This window comes from Panthera pardus, unplaced genomic scaffold (assembly GCF_024362965.1).
Source record: "Panthera pardus isolate Hobbes unplaced genomic scaffold, ASM2436296v1 HiC_scaffold_20, whole genome shotgun sequence".
Taxonomy (NCBI): domain Eukaryota; kingdom Metazoa; phylum Chordata; class Mammalia; order Carnivora; family Felidae; genus Panthera; species Panthera pardus.
The window spans coordinates 88,403,923-88,422,563 of NW_026526766.1; the positions used below are offsets into that span (position 1 = coordinate 88,403,923).

Consider the following 18,641-nt stretch of genomic DNA (forward strand, 5'->3'; position numbering starts at 1 on the left):
TTGGGTCCTGCGATGGGGCTGTGCACGGGTCGTTAGAATCTCACTTTCTCTGCCCCCTTCTGCTGGATTGAGGTTTGGGGAGGTCCTCAGCTTTCCCCGAGCCGGGTGTCCTGCGTGCCACCCGGTGTCCTGAGGGGCGCCCCCTTGTACCTCTGCTGCGGTTAAGGACGCCCCCTGTGCTGCTCGGGTGCTGACAGAAAACCGCTCTCCTCACAGCCGCCCCCTGAGGGCGACTTCTGTCATTCACTGGCCCCGAGCTTGGCAACACCAGAAAGATTTCTTAGGAGCTATTATTCGTGTGTAAAGAATGCCCATTTAAACATCTGTAAAGGTCAGTCCTTGTTTGCCAAGCATAATAGCCCGTTGTCGCTGCGGCGAGCGTCCCCTTCCCTTCAGGCCCCACCTCCGAGGAACCATGATTGGCAGGTCCGTGGGGCGCGGGGCCTGACCCTTTGCTCGGCCTTGTCATGGGTTTCACGCCCCAGACAGTGGCACGGAGGGGGCTCTGTGCTGTAAAGGAAGCCCCGGTGCAGGGGTGACAAGTGCTGTGGCTTTCTGTACTGCCGTCCTCAAGGAGAGAGACCTGTGCTCTTCCTAATAACACCAGTAGCGACAGGGGCAACAGTGAGCCACTACGTGCCAGAAGCTGGGACAGGTCCTCCTTATGTTGCATTGTATTCACACAGCCACGCTGCGGGTGGGTCTTTCTTCTTGCTTTTAGTGTTCACTTATTTATTTTGAGAGAGTGTGAGCATGGGGAGCAGTCAGAGAGGGAGGAGGGGGGAGAGAGAGAGAGAGAGAGAGAGAGAGAGAGAGAGAGAGAAAGAGAGAATATCCCGAGCAGGCTTCGTGCCATCCGCACAGAGCCCGACACGGGGCTCGATCTCACAAACCACGAGACCGTGACCTGAGCCCAGGTCAAGAGGCGGACGCTTAACCGACTGAGCCACCCAGGCGCCCCGTCTACGGGTGGGTTTTGTTTCTCCATTTCGTAGATGAGAACGCTGAGGATGTGTGGAGAGGCGTCCCTTGCCTAGGCCTCTTGGCTGGGGGGCGGGGGGCATGGGGGAGGGTGGCGGAGCTGGTGCTCACGCGCAGGCCTGTCCGGGCCCAGACCCGTGGCTGGTCCTCTGGGGAGCCGGTGGCCAGCCCCAGATTCCCCCTCACAAAGGAGCCTCTAGTCTGAAGCTGTTAAACTGTTCCCACTGTGTTTCAGATCCTCTGGACCATGAGCCCCCTGTGTCTCCACTGCTCCCTCGAAAAGAACGAGGTCCCCAGGATGGCGGCCTGAATGAGGATGAGCGCCTGCTTCCCAAAGACAAAAAGACCAACTTGTTCAGTGCCTTGATCAAGAAGAAGAAGAAAACGGCCCCAACGCCCCCGAAACGCAGCAGCTCCTTCCGGGAGATGGACGGCCAGCCCGAGCGCAAGGGGGCCGGCGAGGAAGAGGGCCGAGAAACCAGCAACGGGGCACCGGCTCTCCCACCCTCGGACGCAGCCGAGCCAGCCAAGTCCCCAAAGCCCAGCAGCGGGGCTGGCGTCCCCAACGGAGCCTTCCGGGAGTCCGGGGGTGCAGGCTTCCGGTCTCCCCACCTGTGGAAAAAGTCCAGTATGCTGACCAGCAGCCGCCTAGCAGCCAGCGAGGAGGAGAGTGGCGGCAGCTCCAGCAAGCGCTTCCTGCGGTCCTGCTCGGCCTCCTGCGTGCCCCACGGAGCCAGGGACACCGAGTGGAGGTCCGTCACACTGCCTCGGGACCTGCAGTCCACGGGCAGGCAGTTCGACTCGTCCACGTTTGGAGGGCACAAAAGCGAGAAGCCGGCTCTGCCTCGGAAGCGGGCGAGTGAGAACAGGTCCGACCAGGCGGCCAGAGGCACGGTGACTCCCCCACCCAGGCTGGTGAAAAAGACCGAGGAAGCAGCCGATGAGGTCTTTCGAGACACAGGGGAGTCCAGCCCGGGCTCCAGCCCCCCAAGTCTGACTCCAAAACTCCTCCGCAGGCAGGTCACGGGGGCTCCTTCCTCTGGCCTTCCCCACAAGGACGAGACCGCCAAGTCCGGTGCCTTGGGGACACCTGTCACAGCTGAGCCGGTGCCCCCCGCCAGCAGAGCAGGGGCAGGTGCGTCCGGAGGGACCGGCAAGGCCCCCGCCGAGGAGCCCAGAGCGAGGAGGCACAAGCCTTCCTCCGAGTCCCCAGGGAGAGACAAGGGGAAACTGTCCAAGCTCAAACCTGCCCCACCGCCCCCGCCGCCGGCCTCCGTGGGGAAAGCCGGGAAGCCCGCTCAGAATCCGACCCAGGAAGCGGCCGGGGAGTCCAGCACTGGCGGGAAAACGAAAGCCGCGGCTGTGGTCGTGGATGCTGTGAACAGTGACGCCATCAAGCCCAGTCCGCTGGGAGAGGGCGTCAAAAAGCCCGCGCTCCCATCCGCGCCAAAGCCGCAGTCGTCCAGCAAGCCAGCGGGGGCCCCAGCCGGCGCGGCGCCCGCCCCCTCCACGTTGCCGTCAGCAGCCTCCGCCCTGGCCGGGGACCAGCCCGCGTCTACTGCCTTCATCCCTCTCATATCGACCCGCGTGTCTCTTCGGAAAACCCGCCAGCCTCCGGAGCGGATCGCCAGCGGCACCATCACCAAGAGCGTGGTCCTGGACGGCACCGAGGCCCTGTGCCTGGCCATTTCCAAGAACTCCGAGCAGATGGCCAGCCATAGCGCCGTGCTGGAAGCCGGCAAAAACCTGTACACGTTCTGCGTGAGCTATGTGGATTCCATCCAGCAGATGAGGAACAAATTCGCCTTCCGCGAGGCCATCAACAAACTGGAGAATAATCTCCGGGAGCTTCAGATCTGCCCGGCGACAGCAGGGAGTGGCCCAGCGGCCACTCAGGACTTCAGCAAACTCCTCAGCTCCGTGAAGGAGATCAGTGACATCGTACAGAGGTAGCAGAAGCCGGGCGTGAGGCCGGCCGGAGCCGCCTGCACTGTGTGAAGGCTTCCCCATGCCTGCGACAGTGGCCGACGCCAGACCAGTGAGTTGGGACCTTGGCCCGGGAGCGCTGCGCCACACGGAGCCAAGGGCCACTGTGGAACACAGCCCGACTACCTGTGTTTTGTGCCAACTGTCCCGCACTTCCCCCTCCCCCAGCCCGGGCTCCCTGAGTCGCCTCTGTTCCGAGTTCTATCTGTGGAGTTCCTGCTCTGTGGACTCCGGTCGGCCCGCCGGCCGCCTCCCCACGTAGTGCTCCAGAACTGAGCTCTTCCGGCCAGGGGTGAAAGCAGATGAGCATATTTCCTTTCCGCTGGTCTTTCTGGAGGCCCTCCTCTGGGTATGCCTTCTCCTCCGCTTCCCGCAGGAAACGAGCGCCCCGAACAGGAGCCTTGTCACCGAGGCCCGAGGAACTGTCCTCCCCACCTACCCCATGGAGGGAGCCAGCGCAGAAGACCCGTCTCCAGAACTACATCCTGGGAAGCGCTTGCCAGCTGGTCACTCTGCCCTCCGTAGCTGCCGGGGGCTGGTGCCCTCACATCGCCCCGTGTGAAGGACAGCTCTTGATTTGGGGGGTGAAACGGGGTGCTAAAACCAGCTGGCCCTTGGGTCCTTGCTGTCTTCTGGCACTGCTCGGCCTGGATGGAAAGCTGGAGTCCGAAGGGTAGGAGGGTCGCAGTCCGGCGTGCAGGGTCAGGGGAGGCAGGCAGGGTGGCTGGCTGGGGGAACAGCTGGTACCCAGATGGCCCGGGGCTGGGCCCAGCCTACCTTCTTTTCAGGCTTCCAGGTGCCCAGAAAAGGCACTTGGTCTTGATTTCTGACCGATCTCCTTCTCCTCCCTTGTACTCCTCTGAGACCAAGTAGATTCATGCAGAGCTCTTTCCTGTGTGACAAGCCAACCTTTAGTTTTCCGGAGCATTTCATGGCTCTGAGCTCAGCCCAGTCGCCTCCGGCACAGAAGGACCGGCCGCCGGCGCACGGGAGGAGGAGGACTGTGGCACCAAAGCCCCAACCGTTGTTGGCTGTGCGCTAAGAGGCCAATGTCCTGTTGAATCGCCACGAGCAACCAACACGCAACCCACTGTTTCTGCTGGGGTTTTCAGGGATGGAGAAAACCACAAACAGATGAAGCCCAGAAAGTGTCTCCAAGAGCAGGCCTCGGTCTCCTCTCCCCAGGCTGCCCAGGACCAGGCTCTCCAGCCAGGGGCCCAGGCCGCCTTGACCTTGACCTAGAGCAGCTGCTGAAGGAGGGGGGCAGGCACCTGCCTGGGCCCCCTGCTGGGCCCAGGCGCGACCACCTTCCACCCCCGTACCCCCGTGACCTCACACCGGCCTCATCACCCGAACTTGCTCTTTATTTCTCTGGCAGAGATGGTTCCCTCTGCATCGATTTGTGCTGTCCTCACAGCTCATCGCCTCTTTGCCCCCCCACTCCCCCCCCAGACTTCTGTGTCACACAGACTGAGGGAGGTGCTAGAACACCACCAGCGGCCTTGCAGACAAAGCAAAACCGACCCCACCCAGGTCCCCTCGACCGCCTCTTTCTATAAGGTACTGATTTTTTTTTGTTCACATGACGTGCCACTATATTTTGCATTTATATCTCGGTATTACACTCTTTTATAGACTTGCTCTTTTATAAATGACATGTAAATAGTTTTCCACTATTTTCCCTTCTCAAATGCTTATGGTGTCTTTTTTTTTTTTTTTTTTTTTTTTTTTGGTCCAGTACATTTTGTTTCTGTATATGACTCTGTTTTTTGAATCCACATCTCTCCGTAGTATTTTTTAAATAAATGTTTACAACGTTAGAACTCGGGCAGATGGGTCTGGTCTGTCATTTTCCCTGTCCCTCCGGGCTGTGGTGTGCAGACGGGAGGGAGGGGGGGTCCTCGTTGCCCTCAAGGGGCTGGAGGCTCCGGGGTGGGTTTTACAGGAGTGCAGTGGGAATCCTGCATCCGGGCATCTTCCTCGGCCTGCCAAATGCGGTTTCCCTCCCTGCCCTGGCCTCCGGCCCTTCTTGCGCCCTTGACACGGATCTGCCTGCAGCACTGGGCATGGGCCCTGCTTCCAAATCGGGAGGAAGAGGAGTCCAAGGGCTGTTCCAGCTGTCAGGCCGTCACAGCGTCATTGAATCGGGAGGAAGTACGTCCTGGGCTCCACTGGCCTGGAAGTGTTAGTCCCTCCACAGGTGCGCCTTTTTCCTCTGCCTGTGACCCCGCCTCGGCTCCCCGCCGGCCCCCGAAGCGCCCCTCGCGCGCTGTGACCCACCCACCCCGTGTCTCCTTTCTCTGTGTGCACGAGGAGGGGCAGGGGGCCTGGAAATGCCACCTGCAGCGCCGTGGCCTCTCCCAGCCCCCCACCGAGGGGACCGAGGGGGCACGTGCAGCCGTTTCCTTGTCTTGGCCTGCATTTAACGCCAGCTGACAGCTTGGAAAGTGGCAGGGAAGTGAGTGGTGCTATCTGATAATGATACTTATTAAGCCAGCAGCCTTGTCAGGGGACACGGGTCCTGCTCACCAGAGCGTGTGCAGGACCACGGCTGAGTGGACCCTCCGCGGCCGCCGTGCTGCCTGTCTCGGGCCGGAGGTGAGGCCGCCGGCCTGCGGTGAGGGTTGGTGGGACCGCGGGATGTGCCCGCACCCGGGGGCTGCAGGAGCCCCTCCCTCGTTTCACGGAGGCCCGGGCCACGCCGTGTCCAGGCCCCAGCTCTCCCAAGTCAGGGGGCCTTCCTCGAGGGACAGCTCTGGCGTTGGAAAGAAGACGCACAGTGACTTGGGAGTGACGGCCACAGCCGACGGCTGCTTCCTCCGTGCCAGACATGGGCCCGGCCCAGAGTCTTCACGGAGCCCTCTTAGAGCACATTGTCCCGTTTTCTTGACGCCCAGCAGTGAGGCTGCAGCCGGGCACGGCTCTCGCCTGGTGTCCCATGCCTGTCACCGCAGTGGCTGTGCCAGGGGGAAGTACAGGTCTTCTCTCAAGAACATTCCGTGTGTCACCCGAGCTTCAGAAACTTACTTGGGTCTAGCCGTTCCAGGCTGTTCTAGTGGTTCCTGCCCTTTGTCAGGTCACAGAGCCCCTTGAGGACTTCGCGCACCTGGATCGAGCCCCCGAAAACCCACGTACGTGCACACACGGTTTTCGGGTAATTTCGAGGCCTGCCCTCCGGGTCCGGAACCAAGGAGCGCCCGAGGGTCAAGCCTGCCGGAAGGGCCAGCAGCTGCCGTTGATGCTGTTTTCACAAAATCCAAGCCCAAACGTCAGAGTGAGGATCGCAGGAAAAAAACCCTCAGACTGAAAACCGCCCAGATGCCGTCAGCACAGAGGAGCAGAACGTTGCGATGTGTTCACCTAGTGGGATGTTACGGAGCAGCGGAGACGAACACTCTTGGCCGCAACCCCGCGTGGACACGAGTCATGCGAACGTAACGTTGAACAGAAGCAGCCAGACACGCAGTAGCGATGCCAGAAACTTCCGTTTATTTACGGCAACACGGCTAGCCTGTGGTGTCGTGTTAGAAGTCAGGACGGAGGGCCGCGCCTGGTTGGGGTGCAGGGGAGCTCTTGGGGGGCAGGTGACACCGTGTTTCTCAGTCTGGGTCGTGCCAGCCAGCGGGTCTGTCACTTGGTGAAAATGGAACTGTGCGCAGAGTGGGAGCCCGTTCTCCATGTGTGTCATACTCCAGTGGGAGTTTTCTTAAAATCACAGCCCACACGTGGGCGTCCTCAGCCACTACAGATGCGCCGCGCATTACCACGTGACAGCCTCTCACTTTTTTTTTTCTAACGAGGGAGGTTCTGTCGCTGTTCGGCATTTGATGTGTGAGGAAGTTGAGACTCAGAGACGTGGGGCAGCTTGCCCCGGGTCACACAGCATGTGCTGCCATATTGTGCTGGACTAACTCGTCGATGGTGGTAGGTGGCCCCAGCGTGGCCAGCAGAAGAGGTCTGGGCTCCAGTCGGGCTCCTCCCTCCGTCGTGGAAGAAAAGAAAGTCCAGGATTGCAGCCAACCCAGCTTCTCAGGTGTCGGGATGTTTTACGGGAGGCATTGCCAAATGGAGTGTCCTGGGAAATCAATTTGTAAATGTTGCCTTGGCACGGAAGGCGTCAGGTGGGACAAGACTGACCGGCCACGGTGTCCCTGTCATGCCTACCCACCTCCCTGATGGCGACCCAACATCGTGGGCAGGGCCCCAGCTCCCCGCTCGGAGGGTAAAAGCACCTTTCCTGACTTGGGGTCTTCAAGGGACTCTGTCCTGCAGCGTCTCTGGTCCTGGGGCAAAGTTAGGACAAGGTGGCTCCTTATTTACTTCAGCAGCTGCTGGATGGCCCGCTGCCTGCCCCATGAGCCTCCTCCTTTCTTAAAACGTTTTTATTAATGTTTGAAACATAGGGGAAAATACAAAAATACTCCCCATCCAGTGTTTAGCTAGACGCCCAAGATGAAGGCTCTCGTGTGTGCGTCTTGCATCAACACCCGGAAAGGATGCAGACAGGTGCCTGGGCTGGAGGAGACCATCCCATCACACCAGCTAGAGCAAACCCAGACAGGGAGCTTAATCTCTGCCTGCAAAGTCCATGTTTTCCAAAGAACCTCACCGTCACTAATCTGGAGAGCGATCGTCCCTGCCAAGGAGGGCGCGGGGGGTGGCGTGAAAGGCCCCCAAACCTCGACCAAGCCTCGGGGGGTAGAGCGAGGGGCGGGGAACTGAAGAGGTGGTGTCGCCAGATACAGCACGGGAGTGGACTGAACAGAGCAATGCCCTTAATGGTTTGATCGTTTAGATGTTCGGGGTTATTGCGCTCGAATGTACAAGCAACTGAAAGAATACCCTTGTTGCTGATGGTTGTTGAAGGGTGAAAGTGATGACAGGATATCCACCCCTCTGAAGGCCCTCCCCTTCCCCCTCTTTATCTCCGATTTCTCTGAGGTTAATCTCATCCTACTCACTTAGAAACCAGCCAGTGTATTCCCAAACTGCGTGGTAAACGCATGCCAGAGTAGCTCAGCCTCGGTGACCTCCAGGTTCCTGCAGTTAGTGACCATGGAGGTGGCTCCTTTCATTCTAAGAGTAGAAACTGGCCAAGTGAGGGTCACCAGGGCACCTGGCTGCAGGGTGGTCCTCTGCCCTCGGCCTTCGATCTGTCCTATCTCACCTGGTCTTTTCACAAGCATGTCCTCTGGCTTCCCTGCATGTGTCAGTGAGTGAAGGGAGGAGGGATCCAGCTTACTGCCCGCCCCCGCCCCAACGAAGTGGAAATGAGCCAAGACTGGGGCGAGAGCCTGGGCTAGGATTTCACTTCCTTCACGTGGCCACCCTGCGATGTCTATTCTCAGCTCCGGAACTGTCCTTGTTGGACACGCTGGGACTCATTTTCTCGAGGTTTACCCTCTGTGGCTTGAGGGCTGAGTGTTTGCCTCTCTTTACCAACAGACGAAGACCCCGGGATGTGTTCCATCCCCACCAGTCTGTCACATTAGCAGGACGCATCCCGGATCATCCCTTCCCTGGACAGCGGTAGAAGCCAAAGGGAGTACGATGTGCCTCCCAGACTCCGTGTCGCTATCTGGCGCCTGTCCCGGCGGGGCGCGCGGAGGGGAGAAGCCGCGAGGAGCTCCAGGGGAAGGCAGCTCACTTTAACCCAAGGTGATGTTTGGATCCCTGTGTTCCTGTCCCACCCTGCCACCCAATTTCCGCGCCCCAGTCAGCTTGGCTCTTTTGTGGCTCAGATCTGTCACCCCCTAATGAAGTGGCTTTCTGGCTGCCGAGGATTGAGAGCTGCTGCCGGGGAATCTAAGTCACTAATAGAATGGAAAACACTGTGAAATGCTCCGAGGTGCCAAGCTGGGCCCAACCCAGTGTGGTTCTAAAAGGCTAATAAAAATCCACCAATTAATTGTGACAGCTCAATGGAAAATTATTCAATTGTGAACAGGGCCAAGCTGCAGCTCGAAAGGAGGAGGGGAGATGTTGCCATAGTAACATCAATCCAGGCTCTCATCTCGGTCGAAGCCAGCCTGGGAGGGAGCAGGATCACGCGGCCGTATCTGACAGGGGATGGGATTGCAGGACACAGCAGAGCAGCGTTTGAAAGAGCTGCTCTGCCTTGCCCCGGGCCTGCAGCCACTCCAGGCTGAGCTCTGGCTTCCCCTGGGGTAGAGAAGTTGTTCTCCGAATGCTCTTTGCTTTGAGAAAGCCTCGGAAGGAGCAGTCGAGTGCAGCAGGAAAATACACCTCGTGCCGCGTTTCCCTCCGCCTTTGACCACTGGTATTACCAGCTGCCAATTAAGGGGATGCTGGGACAGGTGCGGGTGCCGGCAACACGATTTCCATCTCCCCAGAGTTAAGGCACTTGCAGCTCAGGAAAAACCCAGATTCCTGGGGGCACAGAGGACCTGTAGGCAAGAATCGGGTGAGCTAGCTTCCCATTACGGTTTTGCAGTTACAAGTTTTATTTCAAAAGACACACACGGCACATTCATATCCCGAACCCTCGAGGGGCAGCCTTGCCAGAGCAAAAATGTATTCTTGCCCTGTTCATCACCCACCAGACAGGTATACCGCCGAGCACAGGTATCAGAAGGGAAGGGGCAGCCGGGTCCGAACGACATCTCGACACCACAAGCAGGGTTTTCTTGCCAGAGGGGATCGTGTGTTAATGGGACGGAGAGCAAGATTGTTTCTGTTTCTGTTTTTTAACTTCCAGAACCGCACGCTACACCCGATGGAACACGCTGTCAGGGCTCCACTATGGATGGATGTCAGCTCCAGACGTCCCTGTGGAGACTGTCAAAACTTTGACTACCCCGCTGTCAGCATCAGCATCAGCCCACCTGCCTTCGGCTTAGCCAGCTTTGCTTATTCATATTCATGGCCCAGCCGCGTCCACCGCGCAGCTGACACCGCCCAGCCTCCGGGCCGCCAGCTCGGCCAGGGGACTGCTGAGACCCGACCACCCGGAAGGGGGCTGGAACAGACGGCGGTCTGTGAGCTACATCAGGGCGGTGCTTGCTGGGATGCGGCTTGCTTCCTTTTTTGGACCCCGTCCAGGTTTTGGCCTCAGCAAAGTTGGAAATCAAAAGGAAGCACCCACCTAAGCCATCCTACTGCTAAGAACTCATTAGAATATTCCTCACGCCTTCTTAGTATTCTGGTCTTTCGGGCTCGAGGAGAAGACAGGGCAGGGGGGTTGGAAGCAGCAGCGGGGAGGGTCCACGGAGAAGCCCCTTCCAGGATGCCCTGGCCCCTTCACCGCCGGCCAAAGCGGAAGCTGAAGCCGCCTTTCTTCCTGCTGTAACCGCTGAGCTCCTCGGCCAGGGTCCCCAACGGGCCGCTAGCCTTGTCGCCATCCGCCAGGAGGAAGCCGGTCGCCTCGCTGCCGTCCTCCTGCCTCCCAAACCGGACCCTGAAGCCAGCACGCTGCCTGCCGGACGTCTGCAGCTCCTTGGCCGTGACAAGCGGGCCCAGTGGGTGCGGAGCTCTCGGCCGCCGGGGGGAGCCCCGTGGGAGGGAGACTCGGTGTCCCCCGGGCAGGTGGGCCCAGCCCATTTCGCCTCTGACGCCACCCGCGGCGGCCTCTTCTGTGCCCAGCAGAGGAAAGCAGGCGCCCAGCGGCAGGAGGAGCAGGCAGTAAGGGCTTATCATCTGGCCCGGAAGAAAGAGAGGAACAAGTTACAGGCTGCACGCGTGGGCCTTGCATGACAACCTGTCAGGTGCTTCCCAGGGCCCGGGCAGCCATCAAAGGCTGGGGGATCAGCTGAGCCCAACTTGCAGGCAGCTTGAGGAAGTGTCACTATGCTGGGGGAGCAGGCCTTTATTTTCTTAGCAGGCTCAGGAGCTGATTGTACCAATTAGGCTGAGTCTCCTCTCCCGTGGTCCCCTGGATCTGACGGCCTTGGCAGCTTAGCATTCGGATAACCCCCCACTGCTGGGATGGCATACAGCCGGGCGGAGGGGGGGGGGGTGCCCGTAGCCCCCGAGTGCTGCACAAACTTGGGCTCGGTCTCCTTTTATTATAATTTAAAAAAAAAATTTTTTTTAACGTTTGTTCATTTTTGAGAGACAGAGTATGAGCGGGGAAGGGGCAGAGAGAGAAAGGGGGACACAGAATCCGAAGCAGGCTCCAGGCTCTGAGCTGTCAGCGCTTAGCCCGACGCGGGGCTCGAACTCACAGACTGCGAGATCATGACCTGAGCTGAAGTCGGGAGCTCAACCGACTGAGCCATCCAGGAGCCCCAAATAATTATTGACTCTTGGGCCATATCATCTCAGAGCCACAAGGTAGGGAATGAATGGCATCGATCTGTCTTAGTCTTCAACTCGATGCTAAACGGGTGTGGCTAAGCCGCGTAGCTGGGACACCTAATGTCTCTTTACCACGGAGACGAATTGCTCCCGGAAGCTGGAATGGATTTGATGTTCCTGGCCTAACACGCCCACCTGGGGAGAAGCATGTGGACGTGGCCGGGCTGTCAGTGATCCCTACAGAGCACCACCCACGTGCCAGGCCCTGAGCTAAAACCTGTGAGCCCCGTCCGTGTGACCTCGGCAGACTGTCCTCACAGTAAGCATGTTTTCAGCCGAGAAGACTGTCAAGAAGGCTAAGAGACTGGACCACAACTAGAAAGTGGAGGCCCTGAGATTCATGATTCTAATGGCCGGACAGCTTGGCGCACCGGGTGTGTGGGCAGTGCTTTGTGGCCCTGTCCATCCGGTGCCGCCCTCACGTCCCTCCCGCAGGAGGGTCTCACTCCCTGTGACAGAGGGGGCCGTGCTCAAGCAGGTGACGTGCCCGAGACGTCACGGCTTTATAAGTGACAGAGCCGGGATTCAAGCCCAGGTCTAAGTGACTCAGAGCCACTACTCTACCCCGTGGATGGCAGTCCACGGGGGGATTTGAAACAGAAATAGAGCTTCCCAAAATGCCCCTGCTTCGGCAGCAATTGCTCATTCCCTCCTAAAGGAAGCCTTTCTGGTAATGACCATGGCGAGTCGGAGCTGGCTGGTGCTCTGAGGAGAGCTGAGGCTGGAAAAAAGAGCTGGTTCTGGAGAAGAGGCACGGGCTCCCCAGAGCTCTTTCCAGAAGTGGCTCCCTTGAAGACATTTCAAAGGGAACTCAGCCAGAAAGCTTTGAAAAAGTCATAAAAGCAGCCTCCTCTCTACCCAAATCCAGCCCTCTAACTTCTATCACCTCCTCCCCCGGAGCTGAAGTCAAGTCTCGCCTGCTTCGGGAAAGCCTCTCCATCAGGGCCTGGGCGGAGTGGGGGGCTTTCCACAAGGCAGCCGGCAGCCCTGTGGGCCGGGCAGGATCCCATCTGGGGGACGACTCTGCCGGGAGATGGCCTCTGGGTCTCGAGAAAGGGTGCGTCGATGCCTAGAAGGAAGTGGCTTCTCTCCCCTCGTCGGGGGGCGGGGGGGGGGGGGGCGGGTCATGGACCCCTTCGAGAACAGGGGTGGTGGAAGTTGGGACATCCGCCACCGAAAATGGGCCCCAGCGCGAGTCGGGACTTCAGTCCCCGACGTTGAGGACGAGGCAGGAAAAGCCCCCGGGGGAGACGGAGGCTGAGCCCCGGAGGGCAGCCGTGGCCAATCTCAGGGCCGCGAGAGGAGGTGTTTGGTCACCACCTCCCTGACCTGGAGGAGGGGTCCAGCGAGCAGGGTTCCCTCTAGGGATGGCGTGGCTGTACTCACCGTGCTGCGGGCCTGCTCCCCAGGAGGGCTGCTGGGCAGGGCGCCTCCGGGCTCCTGTCTGGGAGGTGCGGCTCCGGGCTTCTCCCGCTTTATATAGGCCCCCGGGTAGATTTGCCGCCCTGTGGTCTGATTGCCGCACATTCCTGACCCTGGGATTCCATTGGGGACGCTGGTGGCCAAGGAGGGGGCACTGCTGCCGGCCTCGATAAAAGACCCAACACAAACAGGATGTGGTCTGATGACGGGAGCCGAGGGGGCTGCCCTTTGCCCAGGCCTTGTCTCCAGCGGGGCAGCCAGCATCGTTAGCCAGCCATCGCGGGCACAGACCCTCGAGTCCCTCGGGAGAGGTGTGAGTGGCACACCCACCCTTACCCTTCACGGTCCTGCGTTCGTCGCGTCTGCCTCACTCTTCGGAGAAGCAGGGTCGGGGGGAGGCGGTGTCCACCCCTCGCCCACCCACGCCCGACCCGCACAGCCGCTCCCGTGGGCGGTCAGGCGGGCAGCTGTGTTGGGTGGCGTGGCCGTGGGCCTCACGAGGGAGGGCTGCTTCCTACGAGGGGGAATGCGGAAGGGGTTCGGAGCCCCCTGGCCCGTGTCCCCTGTACCACAGTCCATTTGTTCCTGAGAAGGGAAGCTGAGTGGGGCCGCCCGGTTCAGCGTCTGACTCTCGATCTCGGTCCCGTGGGCTCCCATGCTGGGTGTGGAGCCCGCTTAAGGGAAAAAAAAAAGGAAGCTCGGTGTTTCCCACAACCCCGGCACCCAGCTCAGTGCCCGACTCCCATTCGGGGAAGGACAGACCCACCGGCAAACGTTTTCAAAATGCGCTGGCTGTCCGCTGGGTGGCTGGCAGGGCCTCGCTTTCTGAGCCTCAGCGGAGAGTGGCCATGGTGACGGGGCTCGGAGGTGAGGCCCTTAGCCCAGTGTGGGGCTCGGCAAGGGCTGGGGAGGGTCGGCAAGGTCATGGCAGTGGCTCTCTGCACTGCCGGCACCCACAGTGGGGGACACGGCGTCCGTCACTCCCCGGGCGCTGGTTCCCGGGTGGTTCCTCCCCAGGTGGGCTCACAGATCAGTGCGGGGAGCGTCCCACGTTGTCACCCGCACGTCCCTGCGGCGGAGCGTGGGGTCGGGGGGGCTGCGTTGCGGGCCACGTGTTTCTGCAGGATCCCTCTGGTCCGGGCATGGCCACTGACTGGACACCTCGCTCACGACTTGGGGTGCTCACCCCACGGCTGTTCGCTCTGCCTGCGCTGCGTCTGATCGCAGAGCGACCCCGGGGTCTGCTTCAGGAGCGAGGGTCGGCTCGGCTAAGCAGAGATGCGGTTCCCGGTCGGGCAGAGAGCGCTACAGAGTGTTCTCCGGGCACTGGCCAAGGTGGGAGGCCGGTGCCCACTCCCGCAGCCCCAGGAGCCCACGTCCCCACACCTGGTGACCCAGCACCGTGTCTTCGGAGCACCTGTGGGGAGACCAGCAGGGGGTGTGAAGGGCCCAGCCAGGCCCCCAGCCTCTACTCCTCTCTTGGGCTAGATTTCCCCTCCACTGAGAGTGAGCAGGGCGATGAGGGGAGCAGGTGCCGGGTGAGGCTAGGCCGCCCTGCCGTTGTCCCGAGCCGGCTGCTCCGGCGAGGCTGGGGACCAAGCACAGAGGCGTTCCCCCAGTCTCCGGGGCCCTCACCCCCGCTGACCTCCGTCACCTTTGCCTGTGGGTGCTGGGGGGTGTGGAGAACCACCCCGCCATTCACACGGGGAATAGAGACGGCCTCGTGGACACTTCCTGTCCCCCATCAACCTGAGGAAGGGGCTGGAATACTGCCCCTCTGCAGGGGGAGAGGGGAGTCTGAGGCTCAGAGGGTCAGAGCACTTGGCCTTGCGGGAGCAGGCCCAACCCCCATCCTCCGCTGTCTGCAGCCCCATCTGCAGCGGGAAGTCTTGGTCCCCCCGGTCTTGTCTGGAGAGAACAGGGTCAAGAAAGAGCCGTGTGGATTGACTTTGGGCTTCTCCATGGGCAGGTGCAGGGGGCGGGTGCATTCATGTGCCGACGGGAGCAGGTGCAGAGCTGGCTTCCATCCCCTGAGGGGCTGGTGTGTGCGTGGGAGACCAGAGGAGCAGTGTCATTTGATCTCCCTACTTAGTGCTGGTTGGTTGTGACATTGGGTGCTGCTTAGTGATGGGGTGCGGCCCGCGGTGGGTCCCTACCATGCTGTGAGGCCTGGGCCAGATGCTTGCCTCCTCTGTGCCTCAGTTCTTGTGGGTGTAAAAAGAGAGGTTTGGGTTCCCAAGTTGCGCTCTGTGAAATTTCTCAGCCGGGGGGGTGTAGGGAGGGCAGGGGTGGGGTCAAACCCCAGGGCCACCCCATTCCCGCCCGGAGAAAATCTCCACTTGGCTCTCTGACAGGCCGAACTCCAAGAAGAGGTTCTGCTGTGAGGCCCGCCATGACCCAGGTCCCTTCAGGGCCGGCGCCCGCAGCTCTGAAAAGAGGCCACAGGAAGTCCCGAGTGTTGGGGCTTGGGGTGGGGGTGAGGTTGGGGGTGAGTAGGAGGAGGTCCCCAGGTGTCCCCCCCGAGAACAGCCGGCCCGAAAGATTGCTTTCAAGTACTCTTCCTGGACTCCCTCCAGGGGATGGGCAATGGGAGAGGTGACGACCTCTGGGCCTCCAGAGCAGCAGATCGACAGGCTCTGGGCTGTGGGAAGGTCAAGGACGGCTCAGGCTGTCAGCCAGAGAGCAGTAGGCTCCGTTCGGCTTCCTGAAACAGAGGCTTTTCACGGGGTCAGGGTAAAATGGGAGAGAGGTTTCAGGGGGTCCTGCTTTCTTCCACCAGGTTCCCCGGGAAACCTCCCTAGAACATCAGGGCCAAGTCCCAGGATGGCCAAGCTCACAGCAGCCTCAGTTCCTTAAGACACCCCGGCCCTTGCTTCTCTGCATAGGGCTGTGACCTTTGCAAGAGTGGGATGTATTGGGGTGACAGCCTGGCAGTTGGCCCCGTGAGCCTGTGGGGAGGCAGGTGGCCGTGACCAACTCGGTGACTTCCTGCGGCCTGGCCCAGGAGCCACATAGCCAGGGGGTCCCTGTGGGTCTGATACTGAGAAGGCGAGACCGCACGCCGTTGGCCGGGGACACGTTATGAAGGGGGATAGCGTTCTGTGAACGTTCTAGAAGCCTCCAGCCACCGGGACAGAGACCTCTGTCCCCCGTGTGGCCCGGTGGGCAGACACCCTCCAGCTGCCCCCACAGGGGGCCTCAGGCAGGGCTCCAGCACATCCCGGCTCTGGCCCCGCACCAGGTCTCTGATACGGGCACTCGATAGATGTTGGACTTCATTAAATCAGCTCAGGGGGTGATTTTGTCCTCAAGCTTCACACTGGTTTTACGAATAGCCACTAGGGACTGTTGTTTTTAATCAAGTCTCAGCTCCTCAGGACTCCAGTCTCGGCCACAAGGGAGACCCTGGGGACCCCCGTGGGAGGCACGGGCCCGTCCCCGGACGCCTGGCCCCAGGAGGATCTCCCCCGCCGGGAGGTGGCCCAGCTGCTGGCCGGTGTGCGGCTGGTTCTGCTCAAGGATCTGGGGCGGCCTCTGGGGACACAGGGCTACCTGGGAAACACCACTTCTTCAATAGAAATAAAGACGGTGAGGAAGTCTGAGGAAATCGGGCAGGAGGCGGCCTTGACGTGGGGCGCCGAGCAAGGTTAGAGGCAGCCGGGTCAGCACAAGACTTTATTAGAGACAGGGACGCACGACGCCAAGTGTCCGCAGCCCAGACCAGCTTCGGTCCCGCACCACGCTCTGTCCATCGGCAGCCGTGCTGGCCCTCCAGCATCTCCACACACACCCTGCCAGCCGCGTGTGGACAGTCGGGCAGTCCCCCCCCGTGTCCAGCCCCAAACCTCTGGGTCTGCTGAGTCCTGCCAGCCGCTTGGCCCCCTTGGGGTCTGGGGATAGCTCTCTCCCTGCAGGCAGGTGAAGACAGGCCCTGGGGAGGCCCCCGGCCGCATGGACCAGAGCCTAGCGCCCTTTGTTTTAGCACGTGTCCCGCAGGCATGTTGCTCCTCAGACTGCACGGGACAGAGGTGTGACCACGGGCCTAGCCGAAGCCCCCCCCGTCGCCATGACGTGGGGCAGATCCTGTTGACCGACCTTCCGAATCCCGGGTGAGGGGGCTCGGGCCCCAGACCGGCCAGCCAGAGGCCCGTGTGACCGAGGGTGGCTGGTGGGGCGAGCAGGGGGGCAGGAAGAGGCAGGCCTGTGATACCGCTTCTGCCCCCAAGACGAACATTCTCAAGCCGAGTTGCACACAGCCACAGGGGGACGATGCAATCTGGGCGCTACTCCCGGCGCTGTCCTGATCCCCTGGTGGGTGGTGCTGAGGCCACCAAGGGCGGAAGTGCAGGCGCCATCCACCCTCTGGACGCAGCGAGCTCAGGTGGCCCATCAGGCGGCCTCTGGTCGAACTCTCGAGAGACGCGTCCAAAGTTTGGGGCGGGGGGGGGGGGGGGTGCAGAATGAGTGAGGCCACTGGCTGATTGCACAGAACCTACCCGTGCTGGGGGAAGGGAACCTTCGGCAGCTTCTGGAGCCACGTGCACTGCCCCCCCAGATCCCCGTGTCGAGACCCCTCCTCTGCTTGACTCGTTGTTCCCCTCATCAGTGGAAGAAGGAAAGGGAGGGAGGGTTGGTTAGGTCACAGACCCCCACTGTCAAACCATCAGCTTAGGCCCCCCGAGACGGAGTTCAGGTGCAATGAGCCTGGGTCCCGGGTGACCTTTTGGACGCATCTGTCGTCCCTCCGTCCTCCGTGGAGCTGCGTCTTACGACTTGCTCTCCTGACACCCTCTTCTTCGTGGGATCGCTCACTCGATGGCCATCCACGCTGACCTCACACCGCGGGCTCCTGGAGGCCGGGGGCCAGAGCCTGCTTTGCTCAGCACAGCCTCCTGGCCCAGAGCGGGTGTTCAGGGACCCTCTGTGCTCCGCACCAGCCTTCAAAGGGTGCCCTTTAGGAAGGGGGGTGCGCTGGCCCACCGTGACGGCTTTAGTGCCCATTCAGCCAGTGTTTGAGCCGGCCATAGCCCTCTGTGCCAGTCCTGGGCCGGGAGCGGGGCTGGCGCGCTCGGGTCGGCAGGAACGGGTGTCTTCAGGTCGGCCGGATGCTCCTGAAGGCCACCCGCACCTGTCCCCACACCAGGCCGGAGCCGCGGCACACGTCTGTTCTGCAGCCAAGCCCTGGCAGGAGCGCCCCTGAGCTTCCCGACGCGCACGCACATCTGTGAATCCGTTAACATCACACTCACCAGGAGTTTGTGTGATGACAGATCAGAAAGCGCGCGACACTTTCCAAACAGCGGCTGGCACTGCAAGGCTGGCGGCAGAAGCCGGCTCTCGCCTGGGGCTGGTGGGGGAGAAGGGGGCTCCCTGGGATGAGGACTTGGGGTCCCACGCAGCCAGAGTCTGCACTGCGCCCGCGGGTCCTGGCAGCTCGGGGTGGGGTGGGGGGCTGGCTCTCTTCTAGAGGACGGGAAAGGGGACTGGCAGGGGAGAGCCCTCCTCCCCCCATCTCCCCCACCCCACACGGCTCCCCGGCCCCTCCAGCAGCCGGGCTGCTCCCCAGCACCTGCTCACCCTGGGCTGCAGCCGTCTGTTTCACGGCCACGTTCGCTTCAAGCCGCGGGGCCGACAGGGCAGGGATGCGGTGTTGCCCAGCGCCCAGGCAGGCCCCGGCCCACAGCAGATGTCCTGCGAAACCCTGCTGAAGGCTGCGACCAGGTGGAGCTCCAGGGGACCGGCCAGGTTGCACACGGGTCCGTGGCACGTAATTACTGAACCGCAAACTTGGGTGGGTGGGGAAGGGAGAGCTAAAGCCCACGCTCCTCTATGTGCCTGTCTTCATCTGCCTTCCAGTGAAGGAAGGAAACACCCCCTCCCTCCCTCCCGCCCACCCTCCGGGCAGCCCCCCAGGGTGACCTTCCAGCCCTCTCGAA

General features: G+C 61.2%; 2 protein-coding genes and 1 long non-coding RNA gene across 4 annotated transcripts in view; 2 read left to right on the top strand and 1 right to left on the bottom strand.

Annotated features, from left to right (window-relative positions):
- ABL1 (ABL proto-oncogene 1, non-receptor tyrosine kinase) overlaps positions 1–4,795 on the top strand; it is a 144,142-nt gene extending 139,347 nt beyond the window's left edge. For both annotated transcript variants that reach the window (XM_019420793.2, XM_053908436.1), the window contains exon 11: positions 1,217–4,795. In XM_019420793.2, the coding sequence (XP_019276338.2) occupies positions 1,217–2,934 (1,718 nt within the window). In that variant the 3' untranslated portion in view covers positions 2,935–4,795. The remainder of the gene's footprint in view (positions 1–1,216) is intronic.
- A 986-nt stretch (positions 4,796–5,781) lies between these two features.
- On the top strand, positions 5,782–11,903 carry LOC109250015 (uncharacterized). Its single transcript, XR_002072848.2, has 3 exons — positions 5,782–7,189; positions 8,413–8,625; positions 9,686–11,903. It is a non-coding gene; the product is annotated as an uncharacterized LOC109250015 (long non-coding RNA).
- Positions 9,408–13,094, bottom strand: QRFP (pyroglutamylated RFamide peptide). The gene is made up of 2 exons (XM_019420795.2): positions 12,670–13,094; positions 9,408–10,623 (listed from the first exon to the last, which is right to left on the bottom strand). Exons 1-2 carry the CDS (start codon positions 12,967–12,969, stop codon positions 10,228–10,230), a joined length of 696 nt encoding a protein of 231 aa, XP_019276340.2. The 5' UTR covers positions 12,970–13,094; the 3' UTR covers positions 9,408–10,227.
- Positions 13,095–18,641: the final 5,547 nt, after the last annotated feature.

What these genes read in the sequence shown, in the direction of transcription:
- QRFP (XM_019420795.2), bottom strand. Translation starts at nt 12,969, where the DNA reads ATGCTGGCTGCCCCGCTGGAGACAAGGCCTGGGCAAAGGGCAGCCCCC. An exon ending in GGGAGCAGGCCCGCAGCACG is followed by an intron (nt 10,624 to 12,669) that starts GTGAGTACAGCC and finishes CTTCCGGGCCAG; the next exon opens with ATGATAAGCCCTTACTGCCT.